This window comes from Vitis riparia, chromosome 11 (assembly GCF_004353265.1).
Source record: "Vitis riparia cultivar Riparia Gloire de Montpellier isolate 1030 chromosome 11, EGFV_Vit.rip_1.0, whole genome shotgun sequence".
Lineage (NCBI taxonomy): Eukaryota > Viridiplantae > Streptophyta > Magnoliopsida > Vitales > Vitaceae > Vitis > Vitis riparia.
Genome location: NC_048441.1, coordinates 18,118,423 through 18,140,187, shown reverse-complemented (window position 1 = coordinate 18,140,187; position 21,765 = coordinate 18,118,423). Strand labels below are relative to the sequence as shown.

At 34.7% G+C, this 21,765-nt stretch overlaps 1 protein-coding gene and 1 long non-coding RNA gene across 2 annotated transcripts; both read left to right on the top strand.

The window, feature by feature from the left end:
- Positions 1–5,427: 5,427 nt before the first annotated feature.
- Positions 5,428–7,498, top strand: LOC117925525. Its single transcript, XR_004652985.1, has 2 exons — positions 5,428–6,854; positions 7,181–7,498. It is a non-coding gene; the product is annotated as an uncharacterized LOC117925525 (long non-coding RNA).
- A 1,481-nt stretch (positions 7,499–8,979) lies between these two features.
- On the top strand, positions 8,980–21,736 carry LOC117925685. Its single transcript, XM_034844754.1, has 8 exons — positions 8,980–9,171; positions 10,552–10,670; positions 11,766–11,848; positions 12,421–12,542; positions 13,694–13,858; positions 19,861–19,948; positions 21,084–21,286; positions 21,408–21,736. The coding sequence occupies exons 1-7, from the start codon at positions 9,132–9,134 to the stop codon at positions 21,280–21,282; spliced, it is 816 nt and encodes a 271-aa protein (XP_034700645.1). The 5' UTR covers positions 8,980–9,131; the 3' UTR covers positions 21,283–21,286; positions 21,408–21,736.
- Positions 21,737–21,765: the final 29 nt, after the last annotated feature.

Sequence of the window (21,765 nt, the reverse complement as noted above, 5' to 3'; positions counted from 1 at the left end):
ACTATTTTTTGATATTTTACAAGGTAAAAAAAGTTTATTTAAGAATTTGAAATATTTTTAACATATTTTTATATATATTTTAAAAATAATTTTTATATCTAATATATTATTTTTAATTATTCTACAAATTTATATAATTATTTGAAAAAATAGTCTTCATGAAAATAATAAAAAATATATAATATATTATTAAAAAAATAAAAAATAGTTTCTGATTGCCAAATATGTTTTCTTATTTTTTTGTTTTAAAAAACAAAAAATTATTTTTAAAAATAGTTGTTAAAGAGAATTTAAATGTTTGATAAAAATTTAAGAAACACTTTTAAAAAATTATTAAGGATGTGTTTGATAGTGATTCTAAGAAACACTTTTTAACATTTGAAAATTTATATCATTTAAGTGTTAAAAATGATAGAAACGTTTCGTACCATCATGGTCAAACATACTTTAATAGTGTTTTTTGGATAAACACTTATAAATGATTTTCTTATAAACACGAGAAAACACTTCTATTAAAAATATTTTAAAGTAGAAATATTATTAAACATACTCTATAATTTTAATAATTGAATATAAAAATGATAAATATTTGTCCATTTTTTCCTTAGATTATTATATGCTAAAAAAATTAATAATTTAGTTTATGCTGATTTTTTTAATCTTAAAATTAATAATTTAATATGATATGAAGCCTTTGTTAACGGGTATTATGATTTTAAACTTTATTTATTGAACTCACATCATCACGTTTGTTATTTTTTTAAATTTATTTGAAATTTTAATAAAACATTACTCCTTTTTTTTTTTCTTTTGTATTCCAATAAAATATTTAATTGAAAAAACAACACAAACATTAAAATTTTTGAAAGACATTAACATGAAAAATAAAATATTTTATTTGAAATAAAAACATATCTAAATTTGTATGTGTGGATCCACATTTTTCCACATGTGTATCCCTACTTGAAACAATGAGATTCGCTTTTTAGTGTGAAAATTTGATTTTTGTAAAGTATGACTTTTATATTTAGACAAAAGAATTAAAAAAAATGAGATTTGACTTATAAAAATAAATGGAAGTACAACATAAATATTTATTTATGGAAGAGAGAATATTAAAGCAAAGGAGCCATGCCAAAACTAATATGAGCATCCTAGTAATTGTATAGCATCTTAAGGCAAAGGCATGGATAAGTATGACTTTTGATGGTGTATCTACAAAATAGTCCATGTTATTTTTCTCTAGTGATGCCATTTTCAACCATGTTGTTATCAATTGGAGCCAATTCTGATTTTGAAGAGACCTCTTAGACTAGACTTATGTTAAAGACATCCCACCCAACATTCAAAGACTACAATCACAATAGACAAGATGTATACATTATTGAAGGGAAATATGGCATCTATACATTAATATTAAAGCCCATAAAAAAAGAAAAAGAAAAAGAAAAAAACTTTGATATATATATATATATATATATTTGATATATTTATTTGTAATTATTGTCTTAGCGGAAACTTCAAAGTCACTAAGTAATATAAAACATAATTATTGAGTGTATAATATTTTTACGATATGTCCATCAGATGTCTTTTACTTTATTTCACATTTCTATTTAGTTGATATAAACTTATGTCTCTTTCTATTTCATAATTTTTTTAAAAAAATTAAATTATTTACATAGATATTTCTAATAATTTTTTATATAAAAATATACCTAGATGAAAAATATTCTATATAATATTAATTATTAAAAGATATATATGTTAAATTGGAATCTGAAACGCTTTTTGTAATAATAAATTTCACTTATGAGAGCTTCTTAATGGTTAAAAGTGGGTTTTAATAGAGAATTTTATTATTATTTTTTTTCTTCACAAATGTCATAATAAAAATAAATTCTATTTAATTAAAATTTTAAAATATTAAAATTATTTTAAAAATATATTTCTCAAGTTAAAAAGAATCCAACAAAAGCCATCACAATTTGAAATTATCATGAACATACATAGAGTCAAACTAGTGGTTGGCCTTGGCTGGAGGATTGGTGATTCAACCTCGACCCAAGTCTTTTGGAGTAGGATATGATGCTAGGGATTTTCATCTTCTATTACTAATATTCCAACTACCATTCTTGTAAGAATTTCCTTCTAACTCTGCATAACTTCTTATAAAAATCATGGCCTCATGGAAAAATCTATGAGATGGTGACAATCAAATACAATTCTTATCAACATTTATAACCATCTAAAATTTGGTGCTTCATTGATTCCTCAAAGAACTGGCCCTGGGATTCTAGCCGAGGGTTAATGGTGCAAACCACCAACCTCCTAGAAGAAGGGTCAGAAGACTCATCCACTTGCTTTGAGACTTGAGACTAATCTTTTAACAACTCTAAGATCATTCCTGTTTTCACACCTGATTGATTTTTCTTTTTGGCTAGTTTTTTTATTAATATATATTTTTTTATGATTCATGAACATTTGTTTTTTCTTGCATGATTTGTTTGAATAAGTATTTTTCTTTTGTCCTTTTGCTTATTGACTTGTATATACTTTTATTTTCATGGAAGCATAATTTGATTCTTCTTAAGATCTAAGATGAATCTTACCTGCAACATATACAACTTTGAATTGTAAGTTAATCTATGAAGATTCTCACTTTTCTCTAGAATGTCTATTATGTTGGTCAATAGAACCATTTGAAAAAGTCATTGTGATAACTATTAATTCTCAATCCTACCACATAAAATTTTGCTCCATTTAATCCTCAATTTCATGGTCATATACTTTGCCAATTAAGAAATGATTACATAAATTCAATGTTCCTTTCGCATTTGAAAAACGTTTCTTTGTTAAAATGAAATTTAAAGAATTTTGATTATTCACTCATTCATTATAAAAGGAAATAACCATGAAGGTAAGAAAAGGACAAAGAAAGAGTTCAATCGCTTTTGAGATGGGAGAATGGTCAAGACTTAAAAGATCATAAAGGGTTATTATTTGATTTCAATGATTATTTTTTTCGAACTAAAGGCCAAAACACCCACTAATGTAATACATAAAAAATTTCAAATGAGACAGAAATGAGAAAAATTATTAACAAAAAGGTCTTATGTTTGTTTGCAATTATGTTTAATTAGATGTAAAAATAGTTACTAGTACATTTTTATTAGATTTTTTTTTTTGTGTTCAGTAGGTAAAGCCTTATTTATAATTAACCAAAAGTTTACTTCTGGAGGTTAAATATTTGTGACATATCTTTACAAGCTACTAACATAGGAAACATCAATACATATATTATAATTATTTCTTATTTCCACGTGTATGTGGGTGGTTATGGATGCCAGTACGCTAAGGGTCTCATGAGTAGACACCTTGCACCTAGGAGTCTCAGAAGAGAAGCAAAGTGGGAAAAGAGGTATTAGCACATTATAGGAGCGGGCCAAGTGGGTTGGTAATGTTTGGTGGTTGCAACAAATAGGCTAACATAGAGTCATGTTAGGCATCCTCTGTGACTTAGCACACTATAGCGCACCATTAATATGTGACATGATGGATGCTACACGCGATGTAGTGGGTGTTGTGGGGGGTTTCCCTCCATGTATCCTTCTCCAAATCAAAAACTCTTGGTCCGTTTAAGGTAAGCAAATGGTTTGTCTTGACTAGAACAAGCTCCATCTGGTGCAAGAGAAAAATGATTTCCTCCTTTCTGAATGCCAGACGGAATGGACAGACCAAGCCAATTGAGATTTCCAAATAGATAAATCGAAATAGCTAGAGATTCTAGACATTAAACAAATGGATAATCACACCTATTGCCTGAGCAATGACCTAGATGACATTTACGCCTAAAAGTTAATGTCTACTAATTGCTACGCGTAATAAGTCACATTGACAAACGTAAATGCATAGTCAACTACATGGTTAGAGACTTTTACTCGACAGCTAGCAAATGACACCAGTCAGCAGATTTTGTTTGATATGATTGTCCAATCCACATAGAGATGGTGGCGTTGACTCTCTTGCTAAGACTTGATTTCCGTCATGATGACAATCTTCATCACAAAAAAGGCATGAATGCAATATTAGCGCTATTACGATGGTGTCATCCACTGCATAAAAACCTTTCAAAAAGCATGAAAAATGTACACACACATACAAAGCCATTTGAAATAACTAGATTCATCCTTATTATTTTCTGACTTAAGCTTCAAAGGGACATACTCGGACCACCCGTCTAGACATCATTTTGTATAGGAAAAAAACCCATCTAACTCTAGAGAAGTTAGACGAACTCAAGTTTGATTGGTACTATACCAACAGGTGTTTCACACAACATTGCCTATAGTCGCATGCAACACTTTCTATAGTTGCACACAACATTGCTTATGGCTACACACAATGCAACATGCTACTACATATGTTATTTTATTATTATATTCAAAAAAAATTATTTCTTAATATTAAACTTTTCAACAATTGAATTAGTATTTTTTTTTAGTTCTTAATAAGACTTCAAAATCTAGTTTGAGTTTTTTTATATATTAACAATAATGTTATATGTTTGTTTAATATTTTCTTATATCATATTATTTATTCAATTTTCAGTAAATTAATCTTATTTTTGAATTTTTTTATAGTCAAGTTTGTTACATCTATGGATTATTTTGACTCACGTGCATATAATAGTCACTATAGATCATAATCTTATAAAATGAGTTAAAAGATAAGAAAAATAAGGTAAGAAATAATGAAATAGAAAATCTAGAAGATGAATCACAAATCAAGTGAAAGTAGGAATCTATAAAATTCAATGAAATTTAAATAAAATTATTTCTTATTTTTTGATTTTTCTAGAGGATGGTTGTTATTCCAAGTGTAATTTATGCTAAAATGAGTTTGTAAATAAGATGAGATTATGATTATAATTTTGTTTCTTTGAGGATACATTTATAACTCTCATTGTATTACACCTCTCATTCTCATTGTCCATTTTGTTGTTTATATATACAAATTATTTCAATTGTAACTTATGGATAAAGCATATCAATTTTGATAGCAATTTTATTAATCAATTTATGAAAACCGAAAAAATTCCAATTCCACTTGGAAGTTCTCCTTCTAAGGTTTCTCTTCATGGGAAAAATACCTCTTTCCGATCACTGCAAAGAGTGGAATCTCAGTGCAGAGGCCCAATACAATAATTGAAAAAAAAAATAAAAAAATAGCATTGATCAACATTTTCTCTTCACCAGGTATCACCAGAAGCAGTCAGAAAATGGCTCAATCCTGTTGGACCCATCATACACAAAACCCAGATGAGACAGCCCATCAACTCAAATTTTATTTATTTATAGGATTTTTTTTTTGTTTAGAATGAAGAGCAATGAAATTATGGAGTACCATTTGCAAATACTGCAGATGATGGAGGGTTCAAATGAAAACATAGAGATGGATGAGATTAATGGGTGGCCTTTTGTTTGTCTGAGTGCGTTATGCGGGGTTTCCATTGACAGAATCTGATGTGGGTTTGTTAAGAAACAGCACAAGGGCTTCTTTTTTGTTGTAGAACGATTCTCTGTTTGGTTGCCAGAAAGGGAAATGAAAGGTTTTGGGTTCTTCACCTAACTCATTAACCCAAATAGTTGGATTAGACAGAGTCAAGTAAGGGTTTAGTTTAATTTCTATCTTTTGCAACCCTTCCCCTTTTGCAGGAACCAACTGGAGCATAAAATAATTCATGACTTCTTCTCCCTTCATTGAAATATAAGAGATTAGGTAGATGGAATTCTAGGGTGGTTTTGAAACATTACCATGCTTTGAGTCTGCTTTGCAGAGTTGGTTTTATTTGTTGAAATTTGGGCCATTGGTGGACTCCCGTTTTCTTGGGCGTTAGAGAAAAGACTTTTGATTTATACAAATCATTTTGTGTGTCAATGTTATCTAACTTGGTCCTTGCCCTTAAAACCTTCAAAGGTTAAATTTTATCTTGGACCTTTTCTTTTCCTCAAACAATACAGACTTTGATGTGCTTCTTGGTCCAAATAAGAATTGAGGGTTGGTTGAATTTGTGTAACATCCTTCTCTGTTCCTTTGATGACTATAAAACTTCTGGATTTTGCTTGAATCAATAGTATGCCATGTTACATGACCTATTTTATTTCGCTTGAGTTTGGACACTGAGCTAAATATTGAATACTGACACATGAATTGCATTGCCCTGTTTCGGTGATTCTGAAGAAGAAAGTTAGGGAACTGTCTCTGTGGAGATTGTAATTTTATGCCATGGATTTTGATGCACAAAGGGTTGTTATTTTGATTGTTGAAGTTCTATTTTGTGTTTCATTTAGTACTTTGGAGTCCCTGGAGTACTGTTTGAAAGCTATCTTCTGCAATTATCTGATCATTTAGTGCTTTGGAAGGGAAAGTAATTCATGTTCCCACATGAGAGCAGTGAATTCTAGCTGCATGGGAAGCCATTTGCATCATGGCTGGAGTACTTGACTCCTAAGACAGTTTTCAAGGGTGCCTTGTAATGTTCTTTTGTGTTTTTCATTGATTTCAATACAATGGATTCTGCTGGAAGAAAATTTGTTTTATCGGATTGCAGTGGGCATAGTTTAATGACCAACAATTCTGTAATGACTGTACATTTACACAATGAGACTGACTGCAATTATATTCACAAATGTTTCTTGTTCTTCTCTTAGATTTATGGTGTTTGGTTTGGTTCTGAGTGTTAGTCATGGATACACATTTCATCAAGCTGAGCTTCCTTGGTGGTAAAGAACTTGATAATGGTGGGCCTGCAGCAAGCCAAGGATAATCCTAGCCCCTAAGTCCTAAGCCAGGTAATGTTGTGTCCATAGCAGAAAGCTTAATACAATCAAGATGACTTTAAATTTTGATCAAAATCGAGTCTTTCAACCCTGCTTATGATGAATAATCTTAATAGATGTAGGTGCCCGATGCATCTTCTCTTGATTCAATGTGATGTTGGATTGGGAAACCTTAATCGATTTTGTTGCGCTTCGTAGGAGATGTTAAGGGTTGATTAGTGGATTCTTGAGTGTTGATGCACTTCGTGAATGTAAAGATCACATCGATTGTTGAACCATGTTAATGATTTTTGATCTTTTCTATATTTCTGCTCGTGTGTGTATTGTTTTGTTAACAGATGCTTATCGAGCAATCATTTGGGAGTTGATGAAAGTTGGATCCTGATGGGATTGTGGACATGAAGAATAGTTGGTGATTGTGTTTGCAGCCTGTGTTGTTGAGGACAAGGATAAACTATACTACTACATGTCAAAGTGTTGCACAAAGATGAATGGAATAGTAAAATACAAAAAAAATAAAACTCACAAATAATAGGTTTATATCGAGGCTAAAGTTTGACTCTATGTCTCTTAAATACTTAGAATATAAAGATGATTGTCTTATAGGATATTGGAGATTGTGAAAATTTTTATGAATAAATAAATTTTTATTTCTCCATTTGTTGGATGTAGGAGGAGATTTGGTAGAGGTGGAAGACTTGCCTTTGAACTAGCTTGAAGGACTTTTTATAGTTTATTAGCCTCACGGGTCTTGGTCATCTTATGGTAGGTATTTTTAACGGTTAACCATCATTTTGTAGTCACTTTCTTAAGAAGTTTTCAACTTTGAGTCAAATTTAGGCCAATTAGTCAAAGATTAGGTTAGATTGGGTTATTGAGTATGCCTATTGGAAGCAATTTTTCCTTCTTGATTTATTGTGTGATACAATGGGCTGGTTTGCCTGTTTATATTAGGGTGCAGGTTGACTTTGGTAGTCAATTTTGGTGGCGATTACGGTCTTTTAACTAGATTCTAAATTATAAATCACGAGTCTTGTTAATATGAACATTTTAGTGATTAGGTGGGGGTTTAGGGAGGTATCCCTTTGTGCTTGGTACCTAAGGTCGTCTCTTTTCGAGATATAGGGTTAGAATAGGCCACTTCCTTTCAAGGGTATTTGGTTGGTTGGTTCCCATTTATGGTACTACCACTTTGAGGTGGTGACATGGTTTGGTGATTCAGAGGCAGTATTTTAGATTGGTCAATATTTTTAGATACAATGTTCAATTTCTTGTTTATAATAGTATATCATATAAAAAGAAATAGTGAATTACTTGTTGATTTATATTCTCTTAAATAATCGATGGAATGAATGTTTGACTAGATTTAAATATTAGAAAGAATTTGATTTAACTTGAGAGATGAGTAACTAAATGAAAAATAAATAGAGACATCGTATTGAATAAGTAAAAGATGTTGTAAAGTTTCTTATCTATAGTTGAAGGTGATGATTATCGGAGGGGTTATGTCTTTGAAATAACAATGTTTATCGGAGGTTAATACAAAATATGTCCGTTGGAAGGGTTGCGTCTTTGAGGTAAAATATTTGGACATATCTTTTAGGAAGAACATGTTTTCTTCAAAAAAATATTACTAAGTAAATAATTGAATTATTTTATTAAAATCATTTTTTTTAAATGTGAATTTTTTTTTAATATAAAAAATTGAAGGAAACTAGTTTGATAAAAACGAGGAGAACATTCATATATTTTTAAATATCAAAATAAAAATACAAAAGCATTTTAAAACTATAATAGAGATAAATATAAAATATAAATTTTTGAAAATTTTATTTTGAAAAAGTGAGATTTGGGAGTCTAGTCGAACTTCTTTAACTCAAAGCGAACGAGAATGTATCCATTTCATTAATTTATACATTTAATATTTTTTTGTATTACCTTTCTTATTTATGCATTTTTTTATAATAAAATTAAAATAGAAAATAGAAAATAAATCAACATTTATACTAAATGTAAAGACAATAGAAAATGTTGCAAAATGTAAAAGGGTTAGTGTATGAAAAAAATTAAAATAAAATAAAAGTGATTGGACAGGACAAAAACGTAATGAACAGTCGATATATTCTCCTTCCACCATCCAATCACTTGGGAGAGTGTGGAGACGGCACATTATCACTCAGTGCTCTCAATTTCAATTATTTACCAAGGATCCTTTTTCTCCGATTATCCTCTTCATCGGGTCCTCTGCATCTCCTATTTCGCAAGCACAGGGCCAGAAGCAATCCGAGGATGGCTCAACCAGGTTCGACCCATGATGCACAAAGCCCAGGTGAGCAAACCCATCAGCTCAGTTTTTTTTTTTTTTTTTTTTTTAAATAATTTTTTTTTTTTGGTTGTTTCTTGTGCTTTGAAACCTATACCAATGAAACTAAGCAATACCCATCTGCACAAACGATTGCAAATGTGGGAGATTCAGATAAGAATATGAAAATGGATCAGATTAATGAACGCCCTTTTTGGTTAAGTGCGGCATTCTGGTTTGTATTGATTGAATCTCACGTGGATTTGCTAAGAAACAGTACTAGTGCTGTTTTTCTGTTTGGCCGGTGAGAACACAATGTGGAAGAAAATGAAATTATGTATATTCTTTAATGTTAAAAAAATGATAAATGTACTTAACTCAATATGTCAAATAGACAAACTCTCTTTGTGGGCCAAACAAACTCCCACACTGGGTAGAGGAATCAACCTTGATACCATTTGTAATGGTTGCTCCTAACCTTGTAGATATTGTGTGTAGGCCCAAAGAGCCCTCGTGCCTTTAAAACATGTCTAAAGGTTAAGAAGAACTCATATATATTTTCCTATCATGGCTTTAAAACGCGTTCACAAGGTTAAGAAAAACTCATATATATTTTCCTGTAATATCACAGATTTGACAGTTTAATTTCTTTACGGTAAAATTTTCAATTGGTGACTCCTTGTAAACATATGTTGAAATAAAGGGGGGGTTAGGTGGATAGCACAACATTGGGATTTTGGATATGTGTTGGCTAAAGGTGAAATCATTACAATGCTTTCATTTGGTTTATGAAGCTGGTTTTCCTTGATTGATATTTGCATCATTTTTCGACCCCTGTTATTTGGGTGTTACTCTGAAACTGTTCATCTTCGCTGTCAGCACTGTCTTACTCTGACACTTGTTCATCTTAAGTTTTCAAGGGTTAAAGATTCTCTTGCGACCTTTCTCATTCTTCTTTGAAAGGTCTGCAAATGTTGACAATATATAATTTACATTATGCTGCTCAGACCAAGTACAGATATAATGTTGGTTGAATTTGTAAAGCATCCTACTTAGACACCTGATTTTCTGGTAATTGATGAATATATAGTTTGTAATGCATGACAAGGCCATGCTGTTTTATTCCTAGTGTCATAAATTCTAATTGATAGTAGAATTTGATCCATCATATCTTCCAGGAATATTAATTGAAAAGTTACGGTGTTCAAATGTCAGCTAGATAATTGGAAGGCTAAATAAAATTCAGGTTCTGGGCTTTGATAATTGAAAGTGGAACTTGAATAGAGGAATTAAGATAATTAAAAAATTTGGCAAAAGATTTTCTGTTTGATTCATGAATATTTAATCTTGCTGTAGTTTTTTCTGTCTGATATATTGAAAACTTCCACATGGATTACCCTGTTTTAGTGATTCAGCAGCAGAACGTGATAATACCAAACAATCATGGTGAAAAACTTGTGGGCACATTACATGAAACTGGATCTCCAGAAATTGTAATTTTGTGCCATGGTTTCCGGTCCTCAAAGGTTGGTTGTTTTGATATTTGAAGTTCTATGTGTGCTCCATTTTGACTATGATGCATACTATCTAGTTCCTTTTTGGTTTTTGGTATTTTCTTTTGTGGCATGGGGGGAGGGCATGCTCTCCAGTTAAGGTGTAAGATACACCCAAGACTCAAATAGAATCTAGTTAGCAGGGCACTTGCCTGTTATCATATTGTCTTGGGACTCCTCATATTGAAATGGTGTTAAGTGTTTGTATGATCTATAAAATACTGCTTTCTAATGGTAGCAATATTTTTAGAACTGAATCATAAATGGATTTGTTGCAAGTGTGTCATGTTGGTTGGGGGCTCAAACAGTTTAACTTTTCTGCCCAGACAAATTTTATTTGATAAAAGAAATTGAAAAACTAGTAAAATAAAATAATTATTTATTAGATAAAGTGATGAATATAAGTAAAATTTATTTAATTGAATTGCATCATGTGCAGAATTTTTCTTTTTAAGCTATCTCATGTACAAACCTGGTTTGCTCCAAGAGATCAGGAATCTGAAAACCATTGGCTACCCCCCAAGAAATCAAATAAACTATAGATTGATATTATGCTCATTGGCAATTCATGGAAAATTTTGAACTACCAAATTTAAATAGATTTTGTGGGAGTATGGCGATTGTGTATTCAAGGTCTCAAATCTTCTTAAGGGTCCAGAAACATTGATTATCATCTACTTTTTGGTATATACATATCAGTCTGGAAAATTGTAATTGAAGTCAGTAGCATAAGGTAGATAATTAAAATGAATCTTTGGAAACTGATTAGAGAGACAGAAATTTGTGATTTAAATACAAAATAGTATAAGCTAAATACATGCATTATGAGAATATGGTTATTAGGGTGCAAAATGTTGACACTAGTGAGCATATCATGAATATGGTGCAAAAACAGTACACTATTGAGTATATGTGGATTTAGCGTAATTTATCAACATAGCTTTCATGACACTACTTCTTCAATGACTGGATATGTCACATATCATTCTTGTTAAGATACAATATGGTTATCTGATCAGTTGATGCTCTGGAGAGAAATGATTTTACAGTTCTTGTTTCCACCTCCAGGAATACACCATCATGGTGAACCTTGCTGTTGCTTTGGAAAATGAGGGGATTAGTGCCTTCCGCTTTGATTTTGCTGGAAATGGGTAAGCTTGTAGTATTATAAGACACAGTCATGGCTACTGAACTTGAAGTTTCTTTGTGATATATGTCTTTGCCTCTACCACTTATATATGTTGTAGCTGTTGAGAGATAAGCCTTACAAAATTGTCAAGTTGCTTGCATGACACAAATAGCCACTCTTTTTGCAGATCTGATCCTATGGTGTGTAGCTCAGTTTAGAACTGAGCCCTCTTTTTAGCTGACATATAGTTTTCTTTTGTGCTCATTTTGTAAAATTTTCAATAAATCAGTTTTGAACTAATTACTAGAATTTTCATTTTCATTTTTATTTCTTTTAAAAGAATAATCTCGTTTTTCTATTTTGACTGAATTTAAGTAAATGTATTTTTAGTTAGAGTTTTTTTTTTTTTTTTCCTTTTACATTTTACAATGAGCAATATAAAATATAAATACAAAAATTATTGCAAAAGTGATTCTGAGGAGCTTAAAATCACTCAAATGATCTAGTTCTGAGTGTCAGTCCTGAGAGTTCTAAAACTTTTCACTTCAATTCATATCGATTTAGTTATATATTGAATAGTTATCTGCTTTCCAGGGAAAGTGAAGGTTCATTTCAGTTTGGTGGCTATTGGAGAGAGGCCGAGGATTTACATGCTGTAATCCAACATTTCCGGGGTGCAAAGCGTGTAATACATGCAATTCTGGGGCATAGTAAAGGTGTGCCAGTTTATATCTGTTCAAATATAAAGACGTTAGCCATAAAAATAACAAAAGAGAAATTTTCACTTCATAAATTGATAATTCTGTGGGAGCTTTTGGAAGAAGATCAATCTAATAGAGCATTGTCCCTTGGATTCCAAACTGTGGGGTGCAACACAAAGTACTTTCTTAGCCATATTTGTTGTTACTCATGCAATTATAATTGTTAGCATTAGACAGATAGAGGGGATAGTGATGAAGTGCTACAACCAAAAAGTATGAGTTTAGCTCAATTGGGGTGATCATGCCTATATGGTTTTTTTCTTCTCTGTTTCACTCATCCCCAATTCTGCTTTAGTGGGATCTGTAGATTAACACTTCTTGACTTGAGATTTGATTTGTTTCTTTGTTTGTCTGGGGGTAAAATGGTGAATTCTAGATCCACATACTATCCCTAATTCCACCCATAATTCCTGAATAAAAAAATTGCCTTATTTAAGATGACATTCCATGTGCCTTGTCCAAGGTTAGAAATTGCCAAAAGTTGGAATGACTGTTTGATTTTATAACCTTCAAAGGAGGTGGGGACACACATCATATAGAATTGTTATGAATCCAATGTTTAGATTTAGTGTGGTTTTATTTTAGATAATTAGCTCCATCAGGTCTCATGTGACACACTTCTACTTTCATTTTTTTTGTTGTCTCCTTATATTTCAAAAACATTCTTGTCAATTTACAAAATTAAAATACATGAAAATACAAGTAGACATGAGCATCAAAAAAATTATTCATGAATTTTTATTTTCAAAAATAAATCATATGTTACTTATCCTGATAGGAACCACTGTGTATGGGGGTTTTGTATCGCCAATCCATGGAGCTGATTTTCTGCAATTGCATTTTTCTTTATTTGTATTTCCTCCAAGTACCTATGTAAAAAAATAAAAAAAATAAAAAAAATTTGGGGACCAAATACTTTGATCTCTACTGTAAGTGCCAAAGAAGAATGAGGAGAAGCCCAAAAAAGAGCAAAAAGAAAACGTATGCAAATGACGCCTCCATCTATCATTTATCTAAAATATGTTTAGCCAGTTTAGAAAGACAATAATCAAGTAATTGTCATGTACTCCTTTCTCTTTGAATTCTTGCATTGCTGAATCTTTCAGGAGGCGATGTGGTGCTGTTGTATGCTTCGAAGTATCATGATGTACATATGGTTCTCAATGTTTCTGGCCGTTATAATCTGAAGAGAGGCATTGATGAGCACTTTGGTAAAGACTTATTCGAAAGAATCAAGAAGGATGGATTTTTTGATGTTAAAGATAAAACAGGTAACCTATTACTTTGTGTGTGACAACTGACATGTCATTTGCTGTATGACACTTCGTTCATTTAAAGTCAAATCTAATTCCCCCACTTAGAATCCTAAACCCCATCCCCAAACAAAATACATAAATAAACAAAGAAAAGTACTATGTGGGTGAGTCTGACATGTGTTGTTTTCTCTGTTGATACATCAGCCATGTTGTGATTTAACTGTGCATGTTGTGAAAAGTACTATGCAGATTTAACTGTTCTTCTATGTTTTCCCTCAGTTTATTTTTTCTATAAAATGCTCTTACAGAAATGATGGGGGGAAAATTTCTGCACCTTTTATCACTCTTCTTTGTTTTGAATTCTAAAGAAAACAAAATCTTATTCATTACTGAAGAATTTCTGAATTCCTTTATTGATACTTTAGGTACACACCATACACATATATATACACAACTGACTGAATAAGAAAAAATCAATCTAGCTTGATTCTCTCCTAAAATTAGGAAACTGAATCATCCTAAATGATCTCTCCTTCTTTATTCCTAAAATACTTTCCTAAATTAAAAAACCCTAACTTTGAATGCCAAATTTCAACACTCCCCCTCAAGCTGGAGAATATATATCATATAATCCCAGCTTGCAAGTTAAGTCTTCAAAGTTAGGCCTAGGTAAAGCTTTGGTGAGGATGTCTGCGGTTTGGTGCTTGGTAGGAACATAGTTCAATCTAACCGTCTCACTAGTCACCTTCTCTGTGATGAAGTGTCTGTCAATCTCAACGTGCTTGGTCCTGTCATGATGCACGGGGTTCTTTGCTATGCTTATAGCTGCCTGATTATCACACATCATCAGAATTGGAGATGAACTCGTTTGCCCCAGTTCACTAAGAACCCTTTTTATCCAAATCCCTTCACAGATTCCCTGTGCAAGAGCTCTGTACTCAGCTTCTGCACTACTTCTGGCTACAACTGATTGCTTCTTACTCCTCCAGGTAACAAGATTTCCCCAGACAAAAGAACAATATCCAGAAGTAGACCGCCTGTCAATGATGTTTCCTGCCCAATCCGCATCTGAGTATACTTCAGTGTCACGGTTCTCTGTCTTTCTGAAGAATAGACCTTTCCCTGGTGTCATTTTTAAATATCTAAGAATCCTGTAGACTGCTTCCATGTGTTCCTCAGTGGGGCTGTGCATGAATTGACTTACAGCACTCACTGCAAAGCCAATATCTGGCCGAGTGTGTGAGAGATAAATCAAACGCCCGACGAGCCGCTGATATCTCCCCCTATCTACCGTGTACTTTCTTTCTCGATACCAAGTTTCTTCTGACTATCCATAGGAGTATCAATTGGTTTGCATCCAAGCATACCGGTCTCCTTAAGAAGATCGAGTATGTATTTTCTTTGAGAGACTACAATTCCCTTCCTTGATCTAGCCACTTCCATACCAAGGAAATATTTCAAATTTCCAAGGTCTTTAACTTCAAACTCCTCTGACAAATACTTCTTCAAATTCTGTAATTCCTCCATATCATTCCCAGATAGAATAATATCATCAACATAGACTATCAATATGGCCATTTTCCCGGCATGAGACTTCTTGACAAATAGAGTATGATCAGCCTGACCTTGTTTGTAGCCCAGCTTCAGGACTGCTTTTGTGAATCTATCAAACCAGGCTCGGGGAGATTGTTTAAGGCCGTACAAGGATTTTTGGAGTTTGCAAACCTGATTCTTTGCCATACTTCCTTCGAAACCAGGTGGTATTTCCATGTAGACTTCCTCTTCTAGGTCACCATTTAGAAACGCATTTTTTATGTCCAGTTGTTGCAAGCACCAATCTTGATTGACAGCCAATGAGAGAAGAATCCTGATAGTGTTCAGTTTTGCAACAGGAGCAAAAGTCTCCTGATAGTCTATCCCATAGGATTGCGTAAACCCTCTAGCTACCAAACGAGCCTTGAATCTCTCGACTGATCCATCTGCTTTGTATTTTATGGTGAAAATCCACTTGCACCCCACGGGCCTCTTCCCAACCGGCAAATCTGTGATAGTCCACGTCCCATTCTTCTCAAGTGCATCAATCTCATCTTGTACTGCCTTCTTCCATTCTGAAATTTTTAATGCCTCTTGTATTGTGTTGGGAACCTGAGTATCATCAAGAGAAGTAGCAAATGCTCTGTAAGATGGTGATAGCCCTTCATATGTAACATAATTCCCAATTGGGTGATCTGTACATCTCCTAACACCCTTCCTCAATGCAATCGGCAGAGTAGAATCATCAATGCTGGGAATTAACACCTCTCCAGCCCTATCCTCACCTATGTTCTCTTCAGGAAGACTTGAATTGGAGTCAATATATTGGCCACATGTTGACTGTGATCCGTGCTCTAATTCCTGTCTTTTCCTCCTCCTGATGTAAACTTGTAAGTTCTCATTAGCAAGTTGTGGGGCTATAGGTTGAATAGGCATGGGAGACTGGATGGTCACAGGAGATGGCTGGACTGATGACGGTATGGGTGTGGACAACTCAGTGGGCGCGAATTGAAGAGGATTTGGTGACTCTGAGTGAAAAGAAGGTACACCCTCAAGAAGAGACTCCCAAACTTGATGTTCATTCATGCTCTCCCCCTGAACATGAGATTTGGGATAGAAGAAGACATGTTCAAAGAAAGAGACGTCCATGGTGGTGTAAAATCTTTTGTTGGTTGGAGAATAGCATTTGTACCCTTTTTGGGTTGGAGAATACCCTAGGAAAATGCACTTATTCGCTCGAGGAGCAAATTTGCTACGATTTTGAGGATACACATGAACGAATGCCGTGCAACCAAATACTTTGAGTGGTAAATCAGAAGAGGCTGCACGGGTGTGAGGAAATTGTTTTAAGAAAAGTTGACGTGGGGATTGAAAGGTAAGCACTCTGGATGGCATACGGTTAATCAAATAAGTAGTTGTGAGAATAGCTTCCCCCCAGAAATAGTTTGGAACATTAGAGGAAAACATAAGGCACCGGGCAACCTCCAAGAGATGTCTATTCTTGCGTTCAGCCACCCCATTTTGTTGTGGGGTGTCAACGCAAGAACTTATGTGGATAATACCGTGATTTTGAAGATAAGTACTGAGACTACTAGTAAAGTATTCCTTTGCATTATCTGACTTGAGGACTTGAATTTTGGAATTGAATTGATTTTGAACCATAAATGGAAGGTTTGAAAAATGTGCCCGACCTCTGACTTTTCTTTCATAAGGAAAACCCATGTTACCCGTGTATGATCATCAACGAATGTCACAAACCATCGAGTGCCAGAAATATTTTTTATCCGGGAGGGACCCCACACATCACTATGTACTAGAGAGAAAACAGTCGAAGGTTTGTATGGGATTTGAGGATAGACTGTTCGAGTATGCTTTGCAAACTGACAAATTTCACAGTGATAAGATGCTGGATTTTTATTGATAAATAATTTGGGAAACAATTTTGCAAGGTAAACAAAGCTAGGATGACCAAGGCGATAGTGTAACATTATAATCTCACTATCTTTATTGACCTTAGAATTTGACACAGAATTGAAAGACTCTAACATACTCTGAGACTGTACGCAACTTGCTTGAGAGACTTGGTTTGAGAATTGGCCACATGAGAGGAGGTAGAGCCCGGAACACAGTTCAGCACTGCCAATCATCTTCCCCGATTTCAAGTCCTGAAAAACACACAAGTTTGGATAAAATTTAGTAACACATTGGAGATCACGGGCCAATTTGCTAATGGACAAAAGATTACAATCCAAGTTTGGAACATGGAGAACAGAGTCAAGATATAAGTCTTTAGTAAGTTTTATAGAACCTGTCCCGGCAATTTTTGACTTTGAACCATCAGCAATATGGACGGATGAATGACCATTACTTGGCTTGTAATTTTGAAGAATGGTAGCATCTCCTGTCATGTGATCAGAAGCACCTGTGTCCACTATCCACGACTTCATTCCTCCTCGATTAGCAGTGAAGGCTACACCGGTAGTACTGCCACTGCCAACTTGGCTTAATAGTTTCTGTAGCATCTCCATCTGCTCTTTGTTGAATGGACTCGGCTCGGGAACAGAGGTGCTCTCAGAGTTGGCAGCCACGTGTGCTCTGCCATCTCTGTCAGACCGTGGCTTTGGTTTCCAATCAGCCGGTTTGCCATGAAGCTTCCAGCAAGTCTCCTTATAATGGCCTGGTTTCTTACAATAATCACACCAAGGCCTATCCCGTTTCTGACGATCTCCACCACTACTATTAAATGACCGAGTCGCAAGGGCAGAGGCATCCAATGTTGGGGCAGGTTGCTCTTTGGATCCCATCATCACTTTCTTTCTACTTTCTTCACGCCTAACCTCTGAAAAAGCCTCCCTGAGACTTGGCAGGGGTTTAATGCCCATGATTCGGCCTCTAACATCATCCAATTCCCTGTTTAGTCCTAGGAAAAACTTGAACAGTCTCTTTTGTTCCACAATTTTCCTGTATGTTGCTGCATCATCAGGACATTTCCATGATGAGTCTCGAATAAGTCAAGGTGCTGCCAATACCTTGTGAGTGTGTTGTAATACTGAGTAACTGTCTACTCTCCTTGGCGGAAGTCATGTAGGGCTGATTCAACCTGAAAAAGTTCTGAAATATTTTCAGAACTTGAGTAAGTTTCTTTGGCTGCATCCCATATGTCCTTTGCAGTCCTAAACAACAAGAAATTTTCACCTATGTCATTATTCATGGAATTGATAAGCCATGACATGATCATGCTGTTTTCAATCTTCCACTTCCTGAAACCCGGTTCTGTAGTTTCTGGCATGACTGCTTCTCCAGTGAGGTACTCATCCTTTCCTTTACCGCAAATGAACAGCAACACAGATTGTGACCACTGTAAGTAGTTATGGCCATTTAATTTGTGTCCTGTGATGAGAATAGGAGAGGAATCACTACCACCAAGGTTTGGAATTTCAGATCTGCCTCCTAATTCTGGTGACGTGACGCTGGATACTTGTGATGATGCCATTCCGTATTTCGTCATGGACCGAAAAGGTAGAAGAACACTTCCCAAGGCACGTGCAGGGATTGGAGTTGAGGAAAAATAGCCGGAGGACGTCGGAAAAGCTGATCGGAGGGCTCGCGGAGGCAAAAAGACCCCAAAAGAGGCACGTGCAGGGCTTGGATGGCAGAAACAGGTACGTAGGGTGGCTGGTCGGCGTCAGCGAGCTTGGAGTAGGAAGCGCGTCGCCGGAAAGTGGCTCACGCGCCCTCACGCGCCGGCGCGTGAGATGCAGTCGCCGGCCGGAAAAACGCGCGTGGGAGGCGCGTGGATGGTTTTCTGGCTCCGGTGTTTTTGGAAAAGTTGTAGATCTCCTCCAGACGCTCCTTGCGGTGTGAAAAAAACCGTCGCCGGAAAAGTTCGCCGGCGGTGAATGTTTTTCTGACGACGATTCGACCGACCGGAAAGCGTTTTCCCCCTTGGCTCTGAGAACAGGGACTGATGACCGGAATGAGAGATGGTCGGATTGAGAGATGGCCAGAGAGATTTGGCCGGAATGAATGATGGCCTGAATACGAGGTGGCCAGAAGGGATTAGGGTTTCAGAAAACTGGCTCTGATACCATGAAGAATTTCTGAATTCCTTTATTGATACTTTAGGTACACACCATACACATATATATACACAACTGACTGAATAAGAAAAAATCAATCTAGCTTGATTCTCTCCTAAAATTAGGAAACTGAATCATCCTAAATGATCTCTCCTTCTTTATTCCTAAAATACTTTCCTAAATTAAAAAACCCTAACTTTGAATGCCAAATTTCAACAATTACCATACAAGAGATTTGACAACATTCTCTACAGTTGTCATATGAATTCTAACTTAAAACATGAAAGATGGATGTTGTGATAAATGATTCCCTGTTATCTCCAAGGACCCAACAATAGACCGTGTGTGTGTCTGTGTGTTTGTTTGTTACAGTATATTAGAACTCGACTGATATCTATTTCGCAGGAAGTTTTCGTGTGACTGAGGAGGGTTTGATGGATCGCCAAAGTACAGACATGCATGAAGCATGCCTTAAGATTGAAAAAGACTGCAGGTGAGAAAAAATAAATAAATTTATCAGACAGACTACATCTACACTGTGTTTTTCGTTGAAATAATGTTCTTATGTCTGGATAGGCACCCTTATAGTTAATATTCCATCGACTAATAAATTAATAATCTCTAAAATCCAATTTTGTGTCTGTGGAGTTCCGTTTTTCTTTTTGCTCTTGCCACTTTTATGGCTTTCCTTGTATACTTCCTGTATATATAAGCCTAGTTCTTTTTAATATTAATAAATGCTTATTATGTACAAAAACATTACTAGTCAGAAGGGGGACTGCTGCGAAACAAGTTTTGCAATGACAGTGTCATTGATGGTCCATGTTCTATATATTATGAAGCCATCCTTTTTTTAAACCTTAATTTGAGGTCCAACAAGATCATTTGGTTGTCAGACAACAAAAGTAGAATCATTTCAGAATTGGGAGCTGATAAAAATATTTCAACTCAAGAAAACTTCAACCCGACCACTTGGTGTTTGCCAATCAAATCCTTTCCCATATTTTGCTCTATTTTGGTATCATCTACTCCTAGTCCATAGGTTTCATCCCAAATTAGAAAAATATGAAAAGGTGCATTTCAAATGCTATGAAGAAGAAAATGGGCTTATTTCAAGTCATATTCTATGTACAACATTGACTGAATCCATGGATTCTGTTTGGGCATGATCTGAATTGTGGGCCCAATTTCCAATAACTTAAGCTTTGAGGATAACTCAACGTGATGTACATTTTTCTGTCTAATTATCTCTTGTTGTCCATTTGTCTGCAACTAGTGTCGTCTGTGCCTCCCTTGGTGGGTATGAGGCTTATCACAAATGTGTGATTCGTCCACAAGGCGCAGGTGCGGGTGCTTTAGAGTTAAGGCATGATGTACATGGTTGGGTCTCCCACAGTGGGTATGGAGCCACATATGGGGTATTAGAGACTGATAGACATTGCTATTAGGAAAGTTAGTAACTCAACAGACTCTTCCCCTGGATGTTTTAATACTCCCTCAATTAATTAGTTCATTGTTCCCCAGAGAGATTTTTCACCTAGAATTTTGTAATTGAAGGACCACATGTTGGTTATGTATTTCATATGATTATTTGTTTATTAGTTGCAACATTGATATTGTATCTACAGGGTTTTGACAGTCCATGGATCTGCTGATGAAATCATCCCTGTCGAAGATGCTGTGGAGTTCGCCAAGATTATACCTAACCACAAATTACACATTATAGAAGGAGCTAATCATGGATACACTTCACATCAAGCCAAGTTGGCTTTAGTAGCTCTGAACTTCATAAGGACAGGCCTGCAAGAAGGCAAGGATAAACCCTAGCCAGGTAATGCAGTGCCATTGGTGGATAAAATTTATTGATTCAGGAGTCCAACACAATTTGAAATTTTATATTAAAGTTGAGTTTTTCAACATTTTGTTCCTGATGAAGAATCTAATATGTTCAGGTGGCTGAAGGACCCTGCTCGTGATACTGCTTGGCATAAGAGCTTGACCATTTTGGGTGTTATTATATCAGGATCCTCATGAGATGGACATGAATAAATAGTTTGCTAATTGGGTTTTATTGCTCATATTGTTGTCATGAGTCTCCTTTGCTTGCACCTTTCCCTTCCAAGAAAGTAAATGCCTATTTCAATGTGGAAGAGAGAACCTACATGATTTCCAGCAGCACAAATCAGAATGTAACACCATTCTTAGAATCCTATTTAACCAGTAAAGCTTTTTCTTGACAGACAACTTTGACATAAAGCATGGCTAGTAATTTGGGGGCTTCTGGACTTTTGATTGGTCATTTTAGCTACA